At 48.9% G+C, this 26379-nt stretch overlaps 1 protein-coding gene across 3 annotated transcripts in view; it reads left to right on the top strand.

The window, feature by feature from the left end:
• The window catches only part of PAK2 (p21 (RAC1) activated kinase 2), a 139064-nt gene that overhangs the window by 14044 nt on the left and 98641 nt on the right, over positions 1–26379 (top strand). For 2 of the 3 annotated variants that reach the window (XM_075340987.1, XM_075340985.1), the window contains exon 2: positions 24779–24990. In XM_075340987.1, the coding sequence (XP_075197102.1) occupies positions 24801–24990 (190 nt within the window). In that variant the 5' untranslated portion in view covers positions 24779–24800. Of the gene's footprint in view, positions 1–19629; positions 19780–24778; positions 24991–26379 lie in introns of all 3 variants that reach the window. The other variant, XM_075340986.1, reaches the window with a different exon arrangement.

The following is a 26379-nucleotide window of genomic DNA, read 5'->3' as shown; positions in this document are numbered from 1 at the left end:
GTGACACATCGCTGGAATCGGGGTCTGTCTCTAGTCCTTGACCAGTGCCGCCTACTCTTCCTGTCAGTCATATGGTAGCAGCAGCAGGAGGCGGTGCAAGGAAGGAATAGAGCTGGAGTGACAGAGGCTTCAGATCTACCATCACTATTCAGCTTCATTGCATTGTAAACTCTGATTTTTCAGTAATGGAGGAATGGGACTGGCCATGTAAAGGTATATGTGATCTGGACTTGTCTGTGAAAGAACTACATGCACATATACATATTTTGGGGGGTGACATCCTGCTGGCAGATTCCCTATCCCATCCAAATGTAGTGCTGGAAAAAATATCAGTACAATAACTTGAGCAAGTTGAGCATTTTTTCCTCCGTGAGTCCCTTGTCGCTAGATTTCCCTGATACTTTCAGCCGTCCGACTGTGAATCTCCATCACAATCTGAATGTAACACACACTGGTACAGTTGTAGATTTGCAGACAGATTTTTGCAGACAGATTCTCCACTTGTGCACAATGTTCTGTTCCTGATTCTCTTAATGGCAGAGTATAGAATAAAAAACAATCATCCAACCTTTCTACTGTGTGAACAGTCCGATCTACTATTAGCCCTACTAATGAAATAGATTAGGTGCAAGTCTCTGGAGGGCGCAGTGCATGAGTGCAAAGATTCAGCAGCATCACTGCTATATAGACTATACACTCCGACAGAAGTTTTGTCGCTTATCCATGTTATGTAAATAAAAGCTTCTAACCTGACTTTAAATTAATCCATTGGTTTTATAAATTACTCTTTTGAAAGCTGAAACCCTCCCAAATTTGGTTTAGGTTATGAAAATAAAGTTGCTGCAAAGCTGAAATATTGATCATTTAATGAACACAGAAAGGTCAGATTTTGGCAAGACAAAAGTTTTGTCGCCCACAGAAAGTAATGTGAAATGCAAACAAATAATTAACTTCTAATACAAAGATATGTTGCATAACATTGGTGAATGAAGATGTGGTGCTATTACAGCCATATGTAATATTTTGTGTGACGTCCATAACCTTGGAGGACTGCATCCATGCGGTTCAACAATGATTCATACAATTTATTGATGAAGTCATCAGGAATAGCAAAGAATGCAGTCTTACATGCCTCCCAGAGTTCATCTAGATTCTTTGGTTTTGTTTTCCAAGCTTCCTCTTTCATCCTACCCCAAACATGCTCAATGATGTTCATGTCTGGTGACTGGGCTGGCCAGTCCTTGAGCACCTTGATCTTCTTTGCCAGGAGGAACTTTGTTGTAGAGATGGATGTATGAGATGGAGCACCATCCTGCTGCAGAATTTGACCCCTTTTATGATTGGGAATGTAAGAGGTAGCTAATACTTCTTGATATTTTAGGCTATTGATATTCACTTCCACCTTGCAATTGTTTGACACACCCACCCCCATATTGAATGTAACCCCAGACCATGATCTTTCCATCACTACGCGTAACTGTTTTCTGGGTGTATCTTGGATCCGTACGGGCTCCAGTAGGTCTCCTGCAGTATTTGCGGTCGTTGTGGTGTAATTCAACTGAAGAGTCATTAGAGAAATCCACCTTCTGCCACTTTTCCAGCATCCATCTGTTTAGCAGGCTGTGGGACTTGGCAAATGCCACACTTTTTTTAATTGCCTTTTGTTTAGTGCTGGCTTCTGGGCACTGATTCAACCATGGAGGCCATTTTGAGACACAATCCTACAAACTGTTCTAGTTGACACAGGGACTTGAGGTGACCAGGCCTGTTGGAGCTCTGCTGCAGTGGAAGAGGGGCTGGCTGGATTTTCGAACCAACAAACGTTCCTCCTGAGCAGTTGTCTTGTGGGGTCTGCCGGACCTGGGCTTGTCAAAAACATCTCCAGTATCTTCTAATCTTAGTTTAATTCTTTGTACTTGACACATTAAAGGTGCCAGCCACCTCTGCAGTGGATCTGGCCTTCAGCCTCTTGATAACCAAGGCTTTGGTCGCAGGGTGGATTTTTGGCATGTTGTTAGAGGTCAAGTTGCAGTTCAACTGAAGGTTTGGGGTGCTGGGTTTCTTTTAATTAACCGATCATTTAATGAGCACAGGTGAGGATGTAAACTAGGATCGGGTGCATTATATGACAAGGCGACAACTTTTGTCTTGCCAAAATCTGACCTTTCTGTGTTCATTAAATGATTAATATTTCAGCTTTGCAGCAACTTTATTTTCATAACCTAAACCACATTTGGGAGGGTTTCAGCTTTCAAAAGAGTAATTTATAAAACCAATGGATGAATTTAAAGTCAGGTTAGAAGCTTTTATTTACATAACATGGATAAGCGACAGAACTTCTGTCTGGGAGAGTATTCAAACAATTTTATCTAATTGTGTGAGCCCATCTGCAAGCAAAAAAAGCAACCTCCTCAGATCAGACCCTAAAGTAATAAACTTGCTTTAAAACTGTTATGCAGCCATTCTAACAAGGCTTTTCAGTGTCAGTACATCAGCCTCATCAGAACTAACAGATCTATTTAAAGCGTAGCTAAATTTAACTGCCTGGAGATTGGCAGGGATCCGGCACTTGAATCTTCCATGATTCTACAAAAGACCCCCGAGAAGTGCACAGTCCAGGAGCACTCACAGATCACCTATGATTTGTATTGAATCTGCACTGTGCACTTCTGGCTCCGGAGCTGCTCACTTCTTGGACATCTTGTGAGTGATCAGTGAGGGGTCTCCGAACCCGAACTGAACACCAGTTTACAGGACATTGGGTAGTATTAATCATTCAACAATTTTTTTCTATTATCATTTGATACAAATTGATTTGCACGTCCCTTTCCATTGGCCACTGGACGGGAGCCGGAGTGATGTCTCTTACCTCCCGACATCCACAACTCTTCTTTTCATTAGGCGGTGCAACATCACGCGTCGCCCTATAACAATGACGTTGCACCAGGCCAGCTAATCCGAAGAGCCTCGGATTCCGGTAGGTAAGAGATGCTGCTCCTGTGCAGCGGTAACACAAGTGTTGTGGCCGATACTGTGCGACGCGCCAATCTATTCCCACCAAATCTAATAAGTATTATTCACGGGAAACCTGACTGCGGATTCATTCTGCCTGAACCATGGACAGCGTGAATCTGTCACTGCTGCAGTATTACTGTAACCTTTCAGAGAATACACAATGTGAAAAGTTGTCCAGGGGCCATCCTCTCAAAAAAAAAGTCATCCTGGTAACATGGTGGCAGCTTCTCCCACCATGATATCTTAGGTTTGATAGTCTCTCCCAGAATGTGTTTGTACAGCACGGAGGGTAGGCACACGGATGGCGTCTGGGCTGCCTCGCGGATGGCGTCTGGGCTGCCTCGCGGATGGCGTCTGGGCTGCCTCGCGGATGGCGTTTGGGCCGCCCCGCGGCTGGCGGTCGCCTGGTTATCGGTAAAGTAGTGTTATGGTAATTGTGCAGTTCTATCTGTGAACTCTAGCTCACTAAAAGTGTCTGAATAAGACTTCCAACAATCGGGTGTCACTGCCCCTTTTACACTTTGTCTCTGTCTTCCTTTCCTCGGCTCCTCGGTGTGAGGTCCTTTGTAGATTCAGTGTTTGAACCTGTTGCTCTTGGGCTGATCGCTCTGTGTCGGCTGCATAAACAATGGTGTCCATGGAATAGAGCGCTGCGCTGGTAACTTGTGTGTGCACAGTGGTTATAAGCAGTAATTACATCCAACCGTCATTGTATTTCGGAATGTTGACTGTGGCACATGATATGGCTGATGTCTGGGACTTGTAGTCCGTTCTGCTGCTATACGACCAGAAGCTGGCCCAGCTCATGATCGGGTGTATTGTGTGTGCTCAGTTCATGTCATCTACAGGTGCTCACCCCATCAGATTTCTATTGCTGGCCATATACCAGTTGAAAATCAAAAATGCTGATCACTGGGGGTCTGTCCAGCAGGGCTCTGATTGCAGGTAGCCAATGGGTTGTCTTAGTAGCCCGGGCTACTGTGGCTGGGCTTCATGGGTGAAAGTAATGTTGACTATATGCTGCAGAGCCGTGTATTGCAACATATAGAGGAGACAGTCAGCTAATCTCAGGGTCCGGACCCCTAAGTAAGGAAACAACTAGGTTATAAATTAGAATGATGCACATTATATCACCCCATTATCCTTGGATGTAATAGTAAAGAAATAGCAAATGTATTTGTTTTCTGAAAGTCTGATCTATCAAAGTATGAAATTAAACCTGAAGAAAAAAGAAAACCTTTTTCTCTTCTTCCAGTTTTTGGACACTGTCCTCCCTGATAAAAAGCGATCACAACATTGTATGTGGCTATGTCAGCTGGCCTTGGGAATAAGGCTATGTGCGCACGTTGCGTACAAGCCCTGCAGATATTTCTGCAGCGATCTGAAGAGCACATGTGCGCTTTAGATCGCTGCAGAAATGTCCGTAGAGAAAAAAAAAAAAAGCCGATTCCATGCGCTCTGCCCCCAGCTCCTGCCATAGACAGAGCAGGAGCTGCCGGCAAAGCGCAGGAAAGAAGTGACATGTCACTTCTTTTTGCGCAGCGCTTCGGCAGTAGCCGAAGCGCTGCGCTCTTAGACGCCACGTGCGCACGGCCCCTGCACAATCTCCATAGACTGTGCAGGGGACGCAGGACGCATGCAGTTACGCTGCGCTACAAAGCGCAGCGTAACTGCATGTTTTTACGCGACGTGCGCACATAGCCTAAAACTCCACTCCATGTTATGGTTTTTTGTTTACTTGAACTGACCTGGAAAATGATGTTACCCGGTCATTTTCACCATTTAATGCCCATCATAAAGACAAGTATTCCTCCCTTCACCTCCCCCCCCCCCCACAAGAATGGCAAAACCACGGCTTTGGGTTTTTTTACCCCCTCTGTATTTCAATTTGTTATATGATAAAAATAAATTGCTTGGTTCAAAACGCCAATTCGTTCTGCAAAAAAACAAACAAGCCCTCATATGGCGATCTGGGCAAAACATAAAAAGCTATGGCTTCTAGGTAGGGAAAATTGAGAGCGAAAATAAAAAAAAAATAGGAAAATGGACTAGTTATGAAGAGGTTAACTATCTTTGACTTGTCTGATCAAACAGGGACTTCACAATTTGTTATGGTGGGCTGACCCCTTAAGGGGAATCTGTCAGCAGTTTTTTTGCTACCTCATCTGAGAGCAGCATGGTGTAGGCAAAGAGATCCTGAATCCAACAATGTATCACTTAGATTACTGGCTGCAGCTGTTCTGACAATGTTTATATTTAGCCATGCAGCAGAGCTGAGAGATGTCCTACCCCCATCAGGTTCTCTAGATATTGTACAGTGACAGGTGTCAGAGGAGTAGGGGTGTCAGACTGCCCTGCAAGTGACATTGTAGTACAGAGTAATAAGGGTCTTTCTGCTTAAACAAACATAGCAAATAAATAGCAGATCAGACCTTGACAAGACAGGCATTCCTAAATTCTCTGTAAACCCTTGCGGCACTCTGGCTTCACCTTACATAGCAAAAACCTGCTGACAGATTCCCTTTAAGAAGGAGCCGTCTCCTTTGACCTACAATGTATGTTTTCACAGTTTGTGTTGCTCCGTATTCGGCAGTGCTAGTGCCCAGTCAATCATGTTATGAGGTGCGTATGTGTATAATATATGCACAGGGAATAAGTAAATAATTGGGGAGCATATTTGGCACTGTTCACACCCTTTGCATACTGCTGCCGTGCAGTGGCTGGCAGATGTGGGCAGCAATGTCTCCGAGCTGCTTATAGTCCTGGTCATGTTTTCTGATCCGAGTGTATGGCTGGCTGATGGGGCACGGCCATCTCTTCTCCTCAGTGGCACACAATCTGCTTCCATGGTGCTGTAATCTGACTACCTGGTAACAGGGCAGATGGCTGGAATTTGGCCTTTGCACAATCCCAGTGTTTGTTCATGCAGACAGTGATTATACTGCCAGTCGGCAGCAGGACTGAGCTCATGAAGAGATGGGAAATTCTCAGATTCCTCTTGCGTATCTCCTGGCTCTGGATTACGGGATCTGACTCCCAGTTTTTATATTTAGTAAATACAAAACACATACAGCTGCACAGAACTCTGGTATTGCATTACTGCTATAGGAATATTTGAAAAAAAGAGAGATATTTAGCTTATGTATTGGCCAATGCATGTGAGCTCGGTCACCACGGCAAGGTAATCTCTGTATACCGCGAACCTACCATGAAATGCCACTATCTGGGTTAAAACCTCCATGTCTGGGTAGCTTGACACCTGCTATAAAGGGGAGTAATGCAATACCAGAGTTCCCTTATTCATTGTTAGCATTTCAGTGTGCAGCTGTATATGTTTTGTAGTTGTGTTTTCAGATACCTCCTGTTTACACGTGTTGGATATGCTGGTCAGTTTTTTTGTATATTTATATTTTAGTAAAAGCCTGACCGCTATGGGATAGACAGCTGTCAGGTTCCCCCTGAAAAATACCTATTAGAGTTGGTGTGACTCGATTCACATGTTGCAATCCATTGTCCACAATCTTGGTGTGTTACCGCTGCCTCGGAAGAGACAGCAACACCTCTCACCTGCCGGCACTCACAACTCTATAGATTACCCAGACTGGCACTGTCATTAGAGCCGTGATGTAGTCCATAATACAAACGCTAGAAATCTCACGATGTGGCTTGTCACGTACCACATCAACTATGCACTCCATCACCTGCCGCAGTACAGAGGCACGGGCAGACCTACTAAGATCTTTACTTCTAGATTTTTAACAACGAGGCACCAAAATTTGGCCTGTAATGTTTTAGTACTTTTTTTTTTCTGCATTAGACAAAAGAAATGTGGCCTAGAAGAAAATGGTGGCAAAGAGCCAAAAGCTAATGCCGTAAAGTAAGCCAAATAATTGGTTAGACAAAAGACTAAAGATGCAGCAAGTCTCTGTGACTCAGGCTGGATGATATATTTAGGGCATCTTCGGACTGTCTAATCTTTGAGTTTAGGCCGGGGCCACATGGGCACTACTGCAATCCTCGCATGACACTCTGCTCACGCTGGCAGCACAGTGGGAGCTGAGTGTAATGCGAGTGTCATTGCGACTGAGGTCCAATCATGCAATCAGACCTCAGCTGTGGGGGGCGGGCCGGCACTGAGGAGGTGGGGGGCCGGCACTGAGGAGGTGGGGGGCCGGCACTGAGGAGGTGGGGGGCCGGCACTGAGGAGGTGGGGGGCCGGCACTGAGGAGGTGGGGGGCCGGCACTGAGGAGGTGGGGGGCCGGCACTGAGGAGGAGAGGGAGGGATTTATCTCCCTCTCTCCTCTGTTACCAGCTATTGCCATTCTCGCCTTGCACTCGCATTACAACGGTGTACCGCGAGCGAGTGCAGTGCGATTTTTCTCTCACCCCATAGATTGAATGGGAGCGAGAGGAAGAGGATCACATTGCACCCGCAGCATGCTGCGACTGTTTTCTCGGTCCGATTAGGTCTTAGAAAATAATTGCTCGTGTTCGCTGACACACAGGCTAATATTGGTCCGAGTGGAATGCGATGTTTTATCACACTCCACTCGCACCGATTTTCATGCCGAGTGGCTTAGGCCTTAGACTGTCTATGGTGATGGTGCCAGAAGATACAGGCACGCTGACTATTATCCATAGAAATTCATGGCAGGGTTATATGAGGGATCTGCAACAGATGTTTCCACAGCTGAATTCCCACAGTGGCCCATGCTTCAGCAGTTGCATTGCACAATATCCACAGAAAGTCCCATATCTTGTCATACTTGGGTGAGATGTCTGCAGCATCGGTCAGATTACGCTGCAGCTTTTCCATGTGAGATTTTCCAAACTTTAATCTGCTGCTAATTATCTGCCTGGAAAATCCATCCTAACCTTGTAGCACGTCCGCCATGTGTAAACATACCCTAACATTGGCACTATGTAGATGGAGTTCCTCCGTGATGCCGGCCTGTAGGGCCTGCACACGGTCTGTGCACGGTGTTTACCTGCTGCTTAGGGTACTTTCACACTTGCGTTCAGCGCAGTCCGTCACTATGGAGAATAGCGTAGTCTGTTAACGCACTGCGCTATTCTCCATAGACTTGTATGGACGACGCACTGTAACGCAAGTGTCTGCGTTGCATCCGCTGGACGACGCAGCGTCATTATTTTGACGCTGCACCGGGCGGGAGGAACGCAGCATGTAACGTTTTTTTGAGCAGCGCAAGCCGTAGGATTTCACTGCGCAAGCTCTCTTTGGCTCCCTGCACCCGTAACCAAGGTAAATATCAGGTAACCAAGCAAAGTGCTTTGCCGATATTTACCCTCGCTACGTGTGCAGGGAGCCCGACACTTCCATCGCTTGGCTCCGCCCCCTCCCGCACTCCACTCCGCATGTATGTATACACACACACACACACACACACACACACACACACACACACCTGTCCTCAGCGCCACACCACTCCGCGCTCCGACCCCCGCACACATTCTCGGCGGCCGAACGATCAGCTGATCGACTGGCTGCCGGCATGTGAGAGCGATCAGCTGAGCAGCCGGCTATTGAGAGCCATCAGCTGAGCGCCCGGCAGCCGGCTATTGAGAGCGATCAGCTGAGTGCCGGGCAGCCGGCTATTGAGAGCGATCAGCTGATGGTTAACAATAGTCGGCTGCCGGTAAAACTGTAAAGAAGAAAAAAAAAAAGCTTTACGCTGTTTTGTACGATCCGTTGCATCCGTTGTGCCATTATATGCAACACATCCGTTGCATCCGTCACACAACGCAATGCTATGGAAGCCGTCCAACGCAAGTGTTGAAAGTAGCCTTACATTAGTAATTTGGCTCTCCAGTTACACCTGTGGGTGAAGCATTTGTTTGGCAATTTCCCATGGTAATGTGATATGATTAGATGGGAGCACCTCTCCGCACCTTCTATGCAGGGTGTAATCCTACCACCGATAATAACAATGGTGCTCCGTGTGGCAAGAGGACAATGCTCGAACCACAGGGGAAAAAAATCACACAAAAAACCACCCCCAGCCACTATATGCATAATAGATCCCTTCTACAGGGCAGATCTGCGGGTGCACCACACGTCTCGGCGGGCATCGTGCGGGCCACGGGTACTGCCCAGTGTTTTATTGGATGTGCTTGTCCTTGGTCCTAATGCTGGGACCTGTTTTGTGAAGTCATGTTTGATGGTGACGGAGGAGCCCGGTCATCTGTGAGTCTAATTATGCCTGTGTACAGGGAGCGTAAGAGGAAATCCTGCAGGGAGCTTCCTCCTATATACACATTCTTAGTGTGCGGAGCCCGGTATCCTTTTTCCTGTTGAGCTGAGCCTACATTATGGGGCACAGATGAGAGCGCTGTTCATGCACCTGCACTCGAAAGTCATGGTGTACTGCGTGGACCGGACCTCATGGCGATCTGCTAACCAAAAATTCAGGTCGGCTGACTTTTTATACCTATTCCTAACAAGAATTGGTCTGTGCCCACCGCCCGTTCATGCACAAAGCAAAAATCTGGTGGTCACCGCCACTTTATTTTCTCATCCTAACCCTCTGCTGTAGCATTGAGTAGCCTCGCTGTGTGCACAGTACAGTACATATCCAGTCATCTGCGTGCTGCTATTTGGGTGACATTGTGCATTTTACCCCTATCCCCTATCCCGGCTTCATACCCTTGCGATGTGTGAAACTGTGAAGTGGAGGGGGGCGCTGTGAAGTGGAGGGGGGCGCTGTGAAGTGGAGGGGGGCGCTGTGAAGTGGAGGGGGGCGCTGTGAAGTGGAGGGGGGCGCTGTGAAGTGGAGGGGGGCGCTGTGAAGTGGAGGGGGGCGCTGTGAAGTGGAGGGGGGCGCTGTGAAGTGGAGGGGGGCGCTGTGAAGTGGAGGGGGGCGCTGTGAAGTGGAGGGGGGCACTGGTTTGGGTGCATTGTATTCATTGTAATGGCTAAATCCACAGTATGAAATATGTGAACTCATTTTAGGGAAGCTGCTTCTTAAAATTTGTCTTCATGTTATTCCACTTCTATTGACTCCTATGGGATCAGGTCTGTGATCAGCTGTTCCCCCTGCAGATCTATGAGAAGTGTTCAGTGACTTTTGAGTGCGTCTCAGTTAGTGGTAATGTGTAATTGGGTTGTGAAACGCGCTGTCATCACTGCAGGATTTCCTCCGCACACGGCTGAGCCCGGAGCTGCCGTCCTGATGGGGTCCGCCGGCTGCTCGTCTTTCCACGTGTCCATTCCTGCAATACAGATGTGACCCGCTTCCTAGGAAAGATGCACATTTAGTTCACTATTTGGGAAGAGCTGCGCAATCCACAAATATTCTGAATATGCAGCATGTAATTACTGGATTTGTTGTTTTGTAGCTTAAAATGTCACTCGGACGTCTGTGCTGTCTAGTTTCTATGGCAGTAATGCAGCTCCAAACCTTTTACCTATGCTTACCTAGTATAGCACTTCAGTACGGACTAGTTCCTTCGGTATGCACCTGTTCACATTTGTCTGTTTCTCGGATGTGTTGTTTTCTTCACAGATACAGCGCGTCCCCATTATAATCTATGGTGCTATTTATGTCTGTGTTTTTAACTCAACTGTGTCCATGAAAAACTCAGATATGGTCATGTATTTTTTTCCGGCAGCGCGGATGACCAGGACCAATGGTTCTGTGAAAACCCAGCACAGGGATGACAGCTGCGTATAGGGCTGTACGTGTTTAACATTGAAAAGTATAGCAGAAGCGGTCACTGATTATCCATCCATGAATAACGCTGATGACACCGGTACCATTTTTCACCTACTTGTTTAAATCCGGATGTCATTCGCCTGCACACATCGGGCTTCAGTGTTTTTGCTGATTTTTTTTTTTTTTTTTCTTTTAGCAGAAATTTTGAGTTTTTTTAGTTTCTGCTTTAAAATTTCTGTACATACTCATGAAATGGCGGTCGGCTCAACGCTCAGTTTGACTGTTTTCTTTCCGGACTTTACACTGCACACATGCACACTCTGCTAGACCGACAGTGCATGTATTCTGCATGGGGAAAATGGCAGTCGCTGTCACTCTCCTGGCCCGGCGAGGCCTTATTCACCTAGGAACTTGCCTTATCTTTACTCATCAGTGATCTATGGTAGAATATAAGCTGCACAAACCAATCCACATGATGCATTGGTAGCTGATTCATGACTCTCTTTACATGGAACCTGTTATATTTGTGCTGCCCAAACTGCAGGCTGAGTAAGACCCTGGCTCTGAGACAGCGCAACATATGGAGGTGGGCAGGGAGAAGCCAGCCAGGGGGCTGCACGAGACTAGTCAGGTGTAGCGCAACATATGGAGGTAGGCAGGGAGCAGCCAGCCAGGGGGCTGCACGAGACTAGTCAGGTGTAGCGCAACATATGGAGGTGGGCAGGGAGCAGCCAGCCAGGGGGCTGCACGAGACTAGTCAGGTGTAGCGCAACATATGGCTGTGGGCAGGGAGCAGCCAGCCAGGGGGCTGCACGAGACTAGTCAGGTATAATGCAACATATGAGGGTAGGAATGGAGCAGCCAGTTGGGGGGCCGCACTAGACTAGTCAGGTGTAGCGCAACATATAGAGGTGGGCAGGGAGAAGGTGGGCAGGGGGCCCCACTAGACTAGTCAGGTGTAGCGCAACATATGAAGGTGGGTAGGGAGCAGCCAGTTGGGGGGGCCGCACCAGACCAGTCAGGTGTAGCGCAACATATGGAAGTGGGCAGGGAGAAGTCGCCCAGGGGGCCGCAGTGTGAAGTGTACCTGGCTGCAATTCTACAGCATAAATGTAATTCTATATAATGTGTTAGAGGTCTGCATGCTAGAGGGATGGTTCAGGATTTAAAAAAAAAAAAATATATATATATATATATATATATAATATAAATGCCACTTCATTAGTAGTCGCTCCTTATTTTATGCAGCTTACGGTTTCCTTATTTCCTGCGCAGTCACTTCCTCCACAGCCCGAGATCTGGGAGCTGGAGGAGCGGAGGAATGTGCAGGTGCAGCATCTGCAAGTCCAGGACTTGTACCCTGTGAGTCACTGCATTACTACTCCCTTCCCTGGCCGTGAAATACAGCCTCCATGGTTCTTATCAGGAGGTTTTGTGACTCTGCACCCGGCTTGTGTATCCATCTCAGGACTGCAGTTCTGTAGTTATTTGGGTTTGTCCTGCGCCGTTCCCTTCCGCAGCAGAGGGGCGAGAGGCGCTGATGTGACGTCTGTCTGCCCTGCCAGGTCAGCAGGACAGGAGAAAGCCGGCAGACCAGGCATTTACGCTTGGCCACACATTGGATGCCTCGGGCAGCAGTTTTCTGAATAATGTGCCGTTTATCGTTGAAAGACCTTGTTTTGGACGTCATTTCCAATTGGTACAACAAGCGACTAATCCTTCTCCGCCGACATCTGTGGACATTTCCTGATTTCCTTTGATCTGGTGCAGATCTGTCATTCTCCACGATGGACTGATCAATTACAGGACTCAACAACAACTCGGAAAAATCAAATGTTTATTAGACATCGGCCATCCACAACCATGGATGGGGTGGAATAAGCAAACACGATTGGGTGTAATATGTCACCGAAAGCTCGTTCTCCGTCCCAGGTGGACAGGGCTTCCAGCCATCACACCTCAGGGTCCAGCGCTAAAGGTGCCAGTGCATTATCGATTTACATTACACTAGGTGTCACCTGTCAGACCTGTGATTGTGCACCAAGGAATACAATGAGATACAAAATCTATGTCCTTTGCAGGTCATACAAAGACACCGTTTTTTTTTTTTTATAGTCCTAATGGGGGAAAAACCCCACAGCAGACTCCACCATGTGCTGCTTCTGATCTTTTTTTTTTCCTAGAAGCATTCATTCTTTAGGGGTATATGGAGGGGCCACAGAGAAGGCCCACAATAGTGGTTATCCAGGACTATTTTTATTTTTCTATGGTCCTAAGATCTTACGGCCAGATGGTTACCGCCTGCTTTTGTGCTCTGCTTCGTTGTTGGAGTGTCCCTGCGGATTGTGGATCAGCATGACCTTGGCAGCCACACCTTGTCAACCGAGCGGAAGAGGAAGAGCTGCTCTGTTGATGTGCAGGAGCGGACTTTGTTCTGAGCTGGCACCGAGTAGAACAGGCAGATAGTTAGCAAAAACCCGTCTATCTGTTCTTATGGCCATGATAAACAAATAGTCCCAAATAACACCTTTAAAGGAATCCTGACGGCAAATTCCTGCTGCCCAAACCACAGGCAACATGAATCAGAAGCCAGCCCCGTTGTTGAGGTGAGCTGGGTGGAGAGGAACCCTGGGGACCTGCTCCTTGGACTTGGCATCGTGCTCAGCTTGTTCCTGCCCGGTTTATATAACTGTGTTCTCTAAAATTCTGCCGCGTTTCAAAGTAAAACGTATACAGCTGAAATGAGTTGGTGTCAGATCCTTCAGTCTTGGATCAGGCAGTATGAGTCTGCTGTCCTGAAAACCTGAGGGATCGTCTGTGTGGCGCCCCTGAGGCTTCAGTCGCCACAGGGTACGGCACCTGATTTTACGTGCTGTGCTCATCCCGGATTCCTGGGTGATCAGTGCCGGTATCAGACAACACCACATCCCATTATTAGCTCACACATTAGGTCAGGGCTGGGGCAGGTCTCATTAATGCATTGCGACCAGTAACCTGGTTATGGTACTAAATCCCTGTGCACTGTATCTAGAAGCATTCAGGGGGCGGAGCTTATTGGGCGGAGCTAAGTTGGTAAGTGACAGAGGCAGTCAGGAGTTGACGCAGAGTGAGGAAGGGACTTCGGTCTAGGGAGGAGCTCACGTAGTGATTTTGGTGGGGGGAAAAAAAAAAAAAAAGGGAGTACGGTGTTAGTACTCATAGGACCGAGCACAGACTGGGTGTAGAGCCCTAGATTAGGGGACGCTTTAGGCTCGCCTAATAAATCTACCGGGAGAGAAGATTTTACGTTTCTCGGCCTACCAAAGTGTCCGGGGCACAGCATCTCCATGGGGTATAAACGCAGGGGATTTTCTGTCTGGATTTTTCAGACTGAAGCCCACAGCTTCTTTCATCAGCATCGTTGTAAATCACGTGCGCAGTCTGGAGAAAATATGATGCCTAAATTCACCCCAACTGCGGAACTGAAATTTGTGTCATGTCCATTTTATGTTGTGGATGTTAGATTTCTGCATTTGTAAAGCAATTGATAAATGTACGTCTAAGGCTACTTTCACACTTGCGTTGGACGGGATCCGTAGCATTGCGTTGTGTGACGCATGCAACGGATACGTTGCATATAGTGGCACAACGGATGCTACAGATCGTACAAAATAACGCAATACGCTATAGGTTTTTTTTCCCTTGACTTTACACATCTGAGCATGCGCAGTTGTGTAAAGACTGTTGCATTAACGGAATCCGTCAAATGACGCATTTTAACGGAATCCGCCACCATAGGCATCCATTATAAAAACAACGGACACCTAACGGATTCCTGCAGGTTGCGTTTTTTTGACACTCCGCCAAGCACAGAAAAACGCTACATGCAGCGTTCCATCCGCCCGACGGTCACTCGTGGTCAGCATCAAAACAACTGATGCGCCACGGGGCGGATGCAATGCAAGACCATTCGTTGCTATCCGTAGCTAATAGAAGTCTATGAGGACTATAACGGATTCCTGCAACGGTTACCGTAACCTCAAGGCTGCGGATAGCAACGGAAGCCGTCCAACCCAAGTGTGAAAGTAGCCTTACCCACACCACCTCCACTTTGGAAATGCCACATGTGAATGGCCTCTAAGGCTATGTTCACACAGTGCATCTTTTCTAACCAAAAAAATGCATGCGTTTTTACCGCATTTTGCCCAATGTGTTTTTTTAAGTCCAACCTATTGACTGGAAGGAATCAAAAACTCTGGAATAACACAAAGAATTGCCATGCTGCATCTTCAAAAACACAGCCAAAAAAGATGCAGTGTGTGGACAGTAAAATAGAAATCTCATAGACTTTGGTGGGGGAAGGAAATGCATGCATCTGGGTGCATCTTTGTGACCTCAAAAACGCAATCAAAGTTGCACTGTGTGAACATAGCCTGAGGCTGCCTTCATGGTTTCTCTGAACACTCAATCGTGCAGGATAACTGCTGCTTCACCTACAAGACCGTGTACTCGATTGTAAGGCCGCACAATTTCACATGTGAAACTGTCATTTCCCTGCAAGATGTGCGTAGAGGAAGCGGTGGAAAGACTGCGGCATCACAGGGCTGCTCCATGACTGCTGCATGTGAACACAGCCTAAACCTGTGCTTGTAGTTGGTAGAATTGCATGTATACACACCCATCAGCCGTAACAGTGATTATTTTACAGGGGTGTGATATGTTAGGCAAGAAGTGAACTGTCCATTCTTGAAGTTGGTGTGTTGGAAGTGGGAGAAACGGAGAAGTGTAAGACTAGGAGCGATGGTCAGATGTCTGGGTCAGGGCAGGTGTCGGTGATGTGTTCCCTGTACGTAGTGATTAGTACCCACTATATATGGTCTAAGAAAGGAGCGGTTCTCAGCTGCCTTAGCCTAGGTTCGTATTTCCGTCAATTTGTATCAGTCACAATCCGCGTCTCTGGTAAACAACGGAATCCGTTTGGCGGATTCTGTTGTTCCCATATACTTATATGAGCAGCGGATTGTGACTGATGCCCTTGCGTTGCATCCTCCGCCCGACTGATCAATCGTGGAACGACTGACCGTTGGGCGGCAGGAACGCACCATGTAGCATTTTTTGAGCAGCGGAATCCTTTTGATTCAGCTGCGCATGCTCTCTCTCGGTGGCCGAACAATCAGCTGATCTCCCGGCAGTCGCCTTCTATGAGCGATCAGCTGATCCCCCGGCGGCCGGCTGCTGTGAGCGATCAGCTGATTCCCCAGCGGCCGGCTGCTGTGAGCGATCAGCTGATCCCCCGGCGGCAGGCTGCTGTGAGCGATCAGCTGATCCCCCGGCGGCCGGCTGCTGTGAGCGATCAGCTGATCCCCCGGCGGCCGGCTGCTGTGAGCGATCAGCTGATCCCCCGGCGGCCGGCTGCTGTGAGCGATCAGCTGATCCCCCGGCGGCCGGCTGCTGTGAGCGATCAGCTGATCCCCCGGCGGCCGGCTGCTGTGAGCGATCAGCTGATCCCCCGGCGGCCGGCTGCTGTGAGCGATCAGCTGATCCCCCGGCGGCCGGCTGCTGTGAGCGATCAGCTGATCCCCCGGCGGCCGGCTGCTGTGAGCGATCAGCTGATCCCCCGGCGGCCGGCTGCTGTGAGCGATCAGCTGATCCCCCGGCGGCCGGCTGCTGTGAGCGATCAGCTGATCCCCCGGCGGCCGGCTGCTGTGAGCGATCAGCTGATCCCCCGGCGGCCGGCTGCTGTGAGCGATCAGCTGATCCCCCGGCGGCCGGCTGCTGTGAGCGATCAGCTGATCCCCCGGCGGCCGGCTGCTGTGAGCGATCAGCTGATCCCCCGGCGGCCGGCTGCTGTGAGCGATCAGCTGATCCCCCGGCGGCCGGCTGCTGTGAGCGATCAGCTGATCCCCCGGCGGCCGGCTGCTGTGAGCGATCAGCTGATCCCCCGGCGGCCGGCTGCTGTGAGCGATCAGCTGATCCCCCGGCGGCCGGCTGCTGTGAGCGATCAGCTGATCCCCCGGCGGCCGGCTGCTGTGAGCGATCAGCTGATCCCCCGGCGGCCGGCTGCTGTGAGCGATCAGCGGATCACCCGGCGGCCGGCTGCTGTGAGCGATCAGCGGATCACCCGGCGGCCGGCTGCTGTGAGCGATCAGCGGATCACCCGGCGGCCGGCTGCTGTGAGCGATCAGCGGATCACCCGGCGGCCGGCTGCTGTGAGCGATCAGCGGATCACCCGGCGGCCGGCTGCTGTGAGCGATCAGCGGATCACCCGGCGGCCGGCTGCTGTGAGCGATCAGCGGATCACCCGGCGGCCGGCTGCTGTGAGCGATCAGCGGATCACCCGGCGGCCGGCTGCTGTGAGCGATCAGCGGATCACCCGGCGGCCGGCTGCTGTGAGCGATCAGCGGATCACCCGGCGGCCGGCTGCTGTGAGCGATCAGCGGATCACCCGGCGGCCGGCTGATGTGAGCGATCAGCGGATCACCCGGCGGCCGGCTGATGTGAGCGATCAGCGGATCACCCGGCGGCCGGCTGATGTGAGCGATCAGCGGATCACCCGGCGGCCGGCTGATGTGAGCGATCAGCTGATCACCCGGCTTCTGTCTAATGAGAGCGATCAGCTGATCACCCGGCTTCTGTCTAATGAGAGCGATCAGCTGATCACCCGGCTTCTGTCTAATGAGAGCGATCAGCTGATCCCCCGGTGGCTGTCTAATGAGAGCGATCAGCTGATCACCCGGCGGCTGGCTGATGTGAGCGATGAGCTGATCACCCGGCGGCTGGCTGATGTGAGCGATGAGCTGATCACCCGGCGGCTGGCTGATGTGAGCGATCAGCTGATCCCCCGGCGGCCGGCTGCTGTGAGCGATCAGCGGATCACCCGGCGGCCGGCTGCTGTGAGCGATCAGCGGATCACCCGGCGGCCGGCTGCTGTGAGCGATCAGCGGATCACCCGGCGGCCGGCTGATGTGAGCGATCAGCGGATCACCCGGCGGCTGGCTGATGTGAGCGATCAGCTGATCACTCTCATTAGCCGGCTGCCGGGAGATTAGCTGTTCGCTCTCAAAAGCCGGCGACTGGGTGATCAGCTGATCGTTCTCTCTCTCACATTTTACAACGGAATCCGACAATGAATTCTTATTCTTGTCATCCGTTGTACAACGCATCAGTCACAAGCGTCAACCAACGCATATGACTGATGCAAAACAACGGAAATGTGAACCTAGCCTAAGCCTGACTCTTAAACTGTCGTCCGTCCCTCTGAGCAGACGCCGACTGTGCTGCCTGTCGGATGGTTTGTATGCAGAATACAGGCTGCCCTGGTATGGTTCACCCTGCGTCTCTTGGACATTTGTGTTCCTGCACTGTTTTTGCCATAGGAAGACTCTTCAGGAAAAAGTCAGCATTTTCCTTACCTTCCTTGACATGTATTTTGCGTTGCTTTTGCATTGGCTTTTCTGCCAGATTTTTTTTTATTATTTCTAAGTGTAATCCACATAATGAATGGCCAGGTCACTTGTTTTAGCTGCTTCACAACTTTCAACACCTGAGGCGATGGTTAAAAGAAAGCAGGACATAAGCACTTCACGTCGCTGTGCATGTTTCATAATTTTCACTGTTTTTCTAGCACCTTTTCAGGCTGGATCCACCTGAGATCTTGTGTGCACACAGCCTTTTTGTGACCGGCTTCTTGGGCTTTGTTCCCGCTGCCCTGTGACCTTGTAGCCAGAAACCTGCCGCTTCTGGGACTGACGGCGCGCTCTCCTGGCTGCTCTCAGGCTCGCATTATGCTCTTGTAGCACTTCCTTCTCAGACGTGTCACACCACAATAGGCACCAATACTTAGCGCTAGGTATTTCCTGTAAGTTTTCACCAGTGGGGTTTTCCCTCCGTGTGTAACTTGTTCAAGATGAAGGTGACGATATCACTTCAGGGAGAGCACAACCTCATCATTTTGTATAGAGACCTGGTGACACAGACATTGCTGTGTGATACCTAGCGGCCGCCCTGTAAACAGATGACTGTGCAGTGCATGTCGCACAAATCGCCAGGGTTCTCTACAGTTCAGGATTTGTTTAATGGTGTGAATTTGCTGTTTGCACAGCGTACTTTATAGCACATGGAGGATCTGTGCACATGGACAATGGATTGTCCATGGAAATAAATGCTGTATACACAGCTCTGATCTACGGTTTACATAAAAAGCAAGTGCAGGTAAAAACAAGCTGCTCCTGCACTATGTCCACAGCTTGATTAGTTCAGCTGTAGTCTGCTCTTAGGCTGAAGGCCTCCGTTCCATTAGCATTTTGCATGGACGAGTGCAATCGCCTCAGTGCAAAACTATGGGGCTCTGTCCATCTACGATTGATTTCTCAATGCCATATTGGGATGAGAAAAGAATCGCAGCATGCTATGTTTGGCAGCGAGTCTCAGCTCACACGCATCCATACAAATCTATGGGTACGAGTGAAACCTCTCCCTGCACTTGGATGTCATGTGACTGCAGTGCGATATACGCAGAGACGCAGCGGAGAAGAGGAAGAAAGTGCTCCTTCCCTCTCCTCCGCAGCAGAGATCTGATCTCTGGATTGGATCACAATTGCAGGACACTCGGCTCACGCTCGCAGCAGAGCAGGATCAGAGGGTCATTTGCATATCACATCCGATGCTCTCGTATGGGAAGTGATGCGCAAGTAGGACCGAGGCATAGTGGGTAATTATCTTTTACAAACCTTTCTGATATCTTTATATAGTTTTAAACACTGGCGGATACAGACCTAAAAGGGCCCCTGTGAAGAATAATATATGGGCCCTTTGCTGTCCAAGAGTTCATAAAAATGCACAATTCCACCTGCTTTGGAGGTGGAAATGGCCCCCCTTACTTTTTGTGCCCCTGTGCGGCTGCACCAATGATATGTCCGCCCCTGGTTTTAAAATAAACTAAGCTTTACTTGCCATTCCCAGGTCTATTGCCGACTCCGCTGACTGCTCCACTGACTGCAGTGCCGTGGATGTGTAATCACCGCTGCTGCCAGCCAGAGACGGGTACTGATGGAGAACAGACACTGGTGCTTGGAAGGGTAAAGAAAACTGACTAAAAAGAGGACAAACCATGTAAGATACATTTTGGCAGGACGCGGGTTGCTTGTAAAGGAACATTTTTTTTTTTTTTTTATTTTTTTTTTTTTTCTAAAAATTTGCATGGTTCAATTAACGGTTCTACCTTGGTATCTTCCCTCACAGCTGTATGGAGGCTCGATAGGAAGGTTATTGTTGCATCCATTTGGCAATAGTTAAAAGCGATGGACAACATAAAGTGAGCAGGGACTTGCTGTAACTTCTTGTTGCAATCTAAGGGCGGCTTTGCACGTTGCAACATCGCACGTGCGATGTCGGTGGGGTCAAATCGAAAGTGACGCACATCCGGCGTCACTTTCGACATCGTTGTCTGTAAATTCTAGATGATACGATTAACGAGCGCAAAAGCGTTGTTATTGTATCATCGTTGCAGGCTCCGACTTTTCCATAATTATGCTGCCGCGACAGGTACGATGCTGTTCCTCGTTCCTGCGGCAGCACACATCGCCGCAGGAGCGAGGAACTTCACCTTACCTGCCGCCAGCGGCTCTACAGAAGGAAGGAGGTGGGCGGGATGTTTACATCCTGCTCATCTCCACCCCTCCGCCGCTATTGGCCGCCTGCCGTGTCACGTCACTATGACGCTGCATGACCCGCCCCCTTAGGAAGGAGGCGGGTCGCCGGCCAGAGTGGCGGTCGCAGGGCAGGTGAGTGCATGTGAAGCTGGCGTAGCGATAATTTTTGCTACGCCAGCTATCACAAGATATCGTACCTGCGACGGGGTCGGAGACTATTGCGTGCGACATCGCAGCATCGGCTTGCGATGTCGCAACGTGCAAAGCCCGCCTAAATCTGCTTTTGTCATTACGGTGATGGTCATAGGTATTTCTATCACACTAATTAGGTCTATTTTCAGAACACTGAGGACTCTTGTTTTCTGAAGCTTTTTGGTGGATTTAGAGTAGTGAACAAGTTCCCAAATATATATTGGTATTAAATTGTCAGGGGTCGCCCAACGAACAAGCAACATTTTTTTTTTTTTTGTTTTGTTTTTTTTTTCAGGTGAATTATTTGTTTTCTGCAGCACATCGCCCCAGGGAAACTGAAGATATAATAATTATTTATATAGCGCTATTAATTCCATAGCACTTTACATACATTGGCAACACTGTCCCCATTGGGGCTCACAATCTAAGGCCCCTAACTGTCTGTTTGTGGAGTGTGGGAGGAAACCGGAGTACCCAGAGGAAACCCACGCAAACACAGGGAGAACATATGCTGCCAATAATATACTATATGGGGACAGAACCATCAATTTGTTCCCATCATTGATCTGTATAAGGCTGCTTTCACACATCAGTTTTTTTTGCATCCGGCTCAAAAATCTATGCAACGGATGCGGCAAAAAAACGGATCCGTTGCATACGTTTTTCCATGCGTCCCGTCTGGTTTTTGACGGATCCGACATGATACTGAGCATGCGCAGTTCAAAAAATCCGCATCCATAGGCTTGCATTGTAAATCACGCCGGATCCGGCGCAATGCGGTTTTTCGCCGCAGACAAAAAATGCTGCAAGCAATGTTCCATGCGGCTGCTGCATCATCTAAATATGCCGCATCCGGCAAAAAACGGACGCAACGCAAGGCAATGCGGCACAATCCAGCGTTAATGCAAGTCTGAGGAAAAAAAGGTATCCGGCGGCAAAAAAAATGGATGCGTTTTTTTCTGCAAAGCGCCGGATTGTGCTTGATTGCAAAAAACTGATGTGTGAAAGCAGCCTAATAGGCCGACAAACCAGGCCTGAACCACTTGTTACATAGACAATTGTCGCTCATTAAGGTGCACTTGATGGACCGGAGTTGGTACCCCTCAGTGCAGCATTACGTTAGGGAATGCATTACGGATGGCTCACCAGTTGTGCAGTTCTTTTTTGCAGTAAATTTTTTTCCTGTCAAATTTAACAATCTACAACTGAGCAGCGGCAATATAAACTACGGGAGCCAGCTCCATGTAGACGGGTCTTCTGTGATTTTGGTGTATATCAGGACATTGCTGGCGGAACCTACGTTGATGTGATTACTGTGGATGACATCCCGTCCTTTCCTCTTACTGTTTGTGTACATGTACAAACGGACTATAGTGTAATAAGTACATTCAGCAAATTCACCAAACCTCTGATGCTGTTAGTTTTAACATTTTATTTTTTATACTCTTCATATAGCTCCAAGCCATGGCTAAGGCTACTTTCACACATCCGGCTTTTCGCGGGTTTGCCGGATCCGGCACACTCCAGTACAGTGTATACAGTACAATGGCAGTGCAACAAGCTCAACGAGCATGTGACCCGGAAGTTGCCGCACTGCCATTGTACTGTATCACACTATACTGGAGTGCGCCGGATCCGGCAAACCCGCAAAAAGCCGGATGTGTGAAAGTAGCCAAAGGGGAGCAGGGAATGAAGCCTTTCTTCTGATGGTTTTGGTTAGTAGGTGGCCGGGGTCATTGCCAAACACCCGAGCCGAGGCCCACAGACACATTACACTATAGTCCTCCAACAGGCTAGTGTGTATGGCGGGCTTCCAACTCTTCCCAACCTCCTTTCCCTATAGCTGGTGTCGGGGAGAGGGGGATTAGCTGTTGGAATTTAAGGTACTAAGCTGTTAAATGGTTATAATAAAAAAAAAAGAGAGAGAGGAAAAGCAAAGTAGTTATAGTGCGCACCTGTCAGCAGCGCACAATCACAATGATATATAATGATCTATAAAACCAATAAATACCTCCGTGCTACGAAAAACTCCCATAAATATAAAGAGATTGCACGCAATGAATGCTGTACAGTAAAAGGACCAATATTTAATGGCAACAGTCTATATAAGACTGAGAAGTTGCAATAAAGGAGATGCACAGTGTCATATAGGACCAAAAAGCACCTGTGTGCGTGCAGAAACCTCCTATAAATTACCGTATGTGTACAGCAAAGGACTGACCAAAACAGAGGAGCAGAATGGAGCTTAGGTCAGACTGATACATCACGATCTCTGGTGGTATGCAGCAGTTGTAAAGGAGCCATACACTCGCCCAAATGCATACAGTTTTTCAAATACCTTGTGTAGTCAATTGTGCCAGTGAGCAGCGCTATCGCGGTCCTGGCATCCTAGGACGTGACCCCCGGTCTCCGTGACCTCCGAGATCTGGTTATGTCACATCAACTGATGGAAGCAAAGCGCTGACAGCGTGATATCACCCAGCCGATGCGTACAGGAGCGAGTAGGGTCAGCATTTACTCGTTTTGGTTCCTTCATCAGACTGGTCACCAGTCGCACTGTAGTAGGAGGCTTCTATTAGCCGCTGAGTGCTTTAGTTCCTTCAGTACGGGCAGTTGCATTGTTTACTTTCCAGGCACTTTTAGAGGCAAAGGGATGTTTTGGTGTCAATATATACTGTACTTTTGAAAAATTTGGGTTTTCATGTAGGCAATTTTTTCATGAAAATCTCCAGTATCTGTGCAGTTGGAACATGCTCTGGTGACTTGGTCCTTAAGAATATTGGCCAACCAGACTGGAAGATGGCAACTAGCGGTCACAATGTAACTTTGAGTCTACAGGCTAACATTTTGTAAAAATAGATTGCCATTAAGCACTGTTAGGCTGCTTTCACACATCCGGCTTGAGCTCTGCGGCTCAATCCGGCTGTGCAAGCTATGCAACGGATGCGGTGAACACACCGCTTCTTTTGCATAAGTTTTTCCTTTGCGGCCAGTCCGGTTTTTGCCGCTTGCGGCATGCTACTGAGCATGCGCAGTGGCAAAAACCGCATGTGGCGGCCGGATGCGGTTATTGCCGCATCGCGCCACATCCGGCGTCCATAGGCATGCATTGGAAAATGCGCCGCATCGGCCGAATGCGGCGCGATGCGGGTTTTTTTGCCGCACGAAAACGTGCCAGGCAACGTTCCATCCGGCCGCCACATCGGCTAAATCTGCCGCATGCGGCAAAAACCGGACCGAACGGGAGCCCATGCGGCACAATGCTGCACTAATTAAAGTCTATGCAGAAAAAACGCAACCGGCAGCAAAAAAAAACCGGTTGCGATTTTCCTGCAAAGTGCCGGATTGTGCCACATTGCAGAAACCGGAGGTGTGAAAGCAGCCTTAGGTTGAGGAAATGCACGCTGGATCCACCATATGTGGGGTGAAGCTGAGGGTGGCTCACTAGAGTTGTGTTCAGATAGGAGCTGTATGCGAGATTCCTCCGATCCCTTCCAGTAGAACAAAATGTCGAATTTCAGTGGTCAGTCCTTTGCTATCTCAGCCGGGGGAGGGGGCGGGGGGTTGGGCGGTGACACGGGCTCCCACAGAACACCTGAAAACTCGGTCGAGCCTCTTTTTGTTTGGGGAATGTGGGTGAGTTGGTGGTCGGCTGAATGACCTAATGTATACGAGGGCCTTTAGGCTGTAGGTGAGTCTAGTGACCGGTAATGTAAACCGGGCCAAATGGATGCCGGTTCTGAAGATTCTCTAGGTGAAAATTGGTTTCCATTTTCAAGAAAGCAGACCCCAAACACTGTAAAATTCCTAAAGAGCAGATGTTCGTCCCCCACCTCTCCACCCCCTTCCCCATGTCCAGGGCTGTCTCCCGGCCATGCTGCGGTCTTGGTGTTTTGACTGCAGAGGTGACGTCAGATCGGCCGCTCCCATCACCACTGTAGTCAATCACTGAGGTAGGTGGCACAAGCCCTCAAGCTGTGATTGACTACAGCGGTAATGAGCTGTTGACATGATATCACCGCTGCAGTCACACCGCCACGACTCGGGCATTGGCCGGGAGCCAGCACTGGACCTGGGAAAGGGGGGGGTGGGGGAGATGGGGGGAGGTGCCTGCTCATTGTTACTATAGGTATTTTACTACATTTGGGGTCCACTTTCCTGAATATGGATATCCCCATTTTATGTCACTTTGACTTGTCATTGATTTGTATTATTGCGGTCAGTGCGATATGCTGTATATTCTATTTATATATATTTTTTCGATTTAGATCTCAATCAGCTGCAGCAACCATGTCTGATAATGGAGAGCTCGAAGATAAGCCTCCAGCCCCCCCAGTGCGGATGAGCAGTGCCGTCTTCAGCTCTGGGACAAAAGACCCTTTGTCCAGCAACCACAGCCTGAAGCCTCTGCCACTGATCCCCGAAGAGAGAAAATCCTCAAGGAACAAAATCATTTCCATCTTCTCTTACAATGAGAAAGGTGAGTGGCGTGGGCAGATGAATGGCAAGCAGAGGTAGACATGGCCTTCACACAATGGAGGGATCAGAGACCACCTTGCCTCCCTCCTTTCTGCTGATCCATCAGATGCTGTGACGCGCCAGTCATTTTTGGATAAAGGGGTTTGGTAGAACTGCATTACCTGCATTACACAAGCGGGATCTGCTCTCATCTGGCTGTGTATGGGGGTTGGCTTCATACCGGATACCCCCGATTGACGACAGCCTTACTAGAATAATAGAGCAGATAGTCATTTGTGGTCTTGACCTGAGAACCCACTTTTAAATATATAATGCCAGTGTACTTTTATTTATTTTGAATAGCAATTTCATCACCATCGTCATCGTCCAATAGGGCCTAATGGATAAAATAGTGTGAAGTAATACCCAAATCCACCAACACTTTATGCAGGTGCATAAGAGACACATGGACCCTTAATTAATAAACTAAGTGAAAAGCAACAAAGGAGAAAATAAAGATTAAAAAATATTGACCTGAAGGGATAAATGAATAAAAATGTACTTAAAGGGGTGGTTCACCCATATTCATTATTGGCCACAACAATGTGTTGCAAAATCAGGTTTCTCTCAAATACCTTGTGTTGCCAATAATGCCTGTGAGAGGCGCTATTGCGGACCGCTCTTCACAAATCGCCTGACCCTTGGGCTCCATGACCTCAGGGATCCAGGGATGTCACGTCCACTTCCTTCTCACTTGACATCACCACGGCCGGCTCATCTGTGAGTGACTGCGCTGTGGGCAGAGTTTCACCGCTCATCACAGCCCAGCAATCCTGCTCACTCCTCCTTCTCTGCAGAGCGCGCAAGCAGGAGGGACGCTGGGCTGTGGCGCTGTGCTGTGGCGCCCAGTGACTCAGACTGGGGCCGGCCGTGGTGATGTCAGGTGAGCAGAAGTTGATGTGACATCACCGGATCCCCGAGGTCACGGAGCCCGGGGGTCATGTGATGTGGAAGAGCGGTCCACAATTGCACTGCTCACAGGCACTATTGGCAACACAAGGTATTTGAGAGAAACCTTGTTTCTCAACATAATATCGATGTGGCCAGTAATGCATATGGGTGAACCACTCTTTTAATAGACTGCACATTTAAACAATACCATTCACTGGTCCTGGAACAATACTACACAAACCTTCTGTTGGAAGTCTCACACTTCATTAGGTCAGACTAATTCACAAATCAAAGGTCACACGTGCTTCCCTTAGCACTGCGGAACAGATCCGTCAATTACCTTTTATTACGCAGTATCATAGTGACCATAATACATTTAGGAAAATCATTTTCAGACATTGGCAAATTCTGTGAGGACACAATAGTGAGCGTAGCCTGGTAGCCCCATCCATACAAACAA

The sequence above is a fragment of the Anomaloglossus baeobatrachus genome, chromosome 3 (assembly GCF_048569485.1).
Source record: "Anomaloglossus baeobatrachus isolate aAnoBae1 chromosome 3, aAnoBae1.hap1, whole genome shotgun sequence".
Classification (NCBI taxonomy): Eukaryota; Metazoa; Chordata; class Amphibia; order Anura; family Aromobatidae; genus Anomaloglossus; species Anomaloglossus baeobatrachus.
The sequence above is the reverse complement of the archived record's forward strand: the minus strand, read 5'-3'. Positions and strand labels throughout refer to the sequence as shown.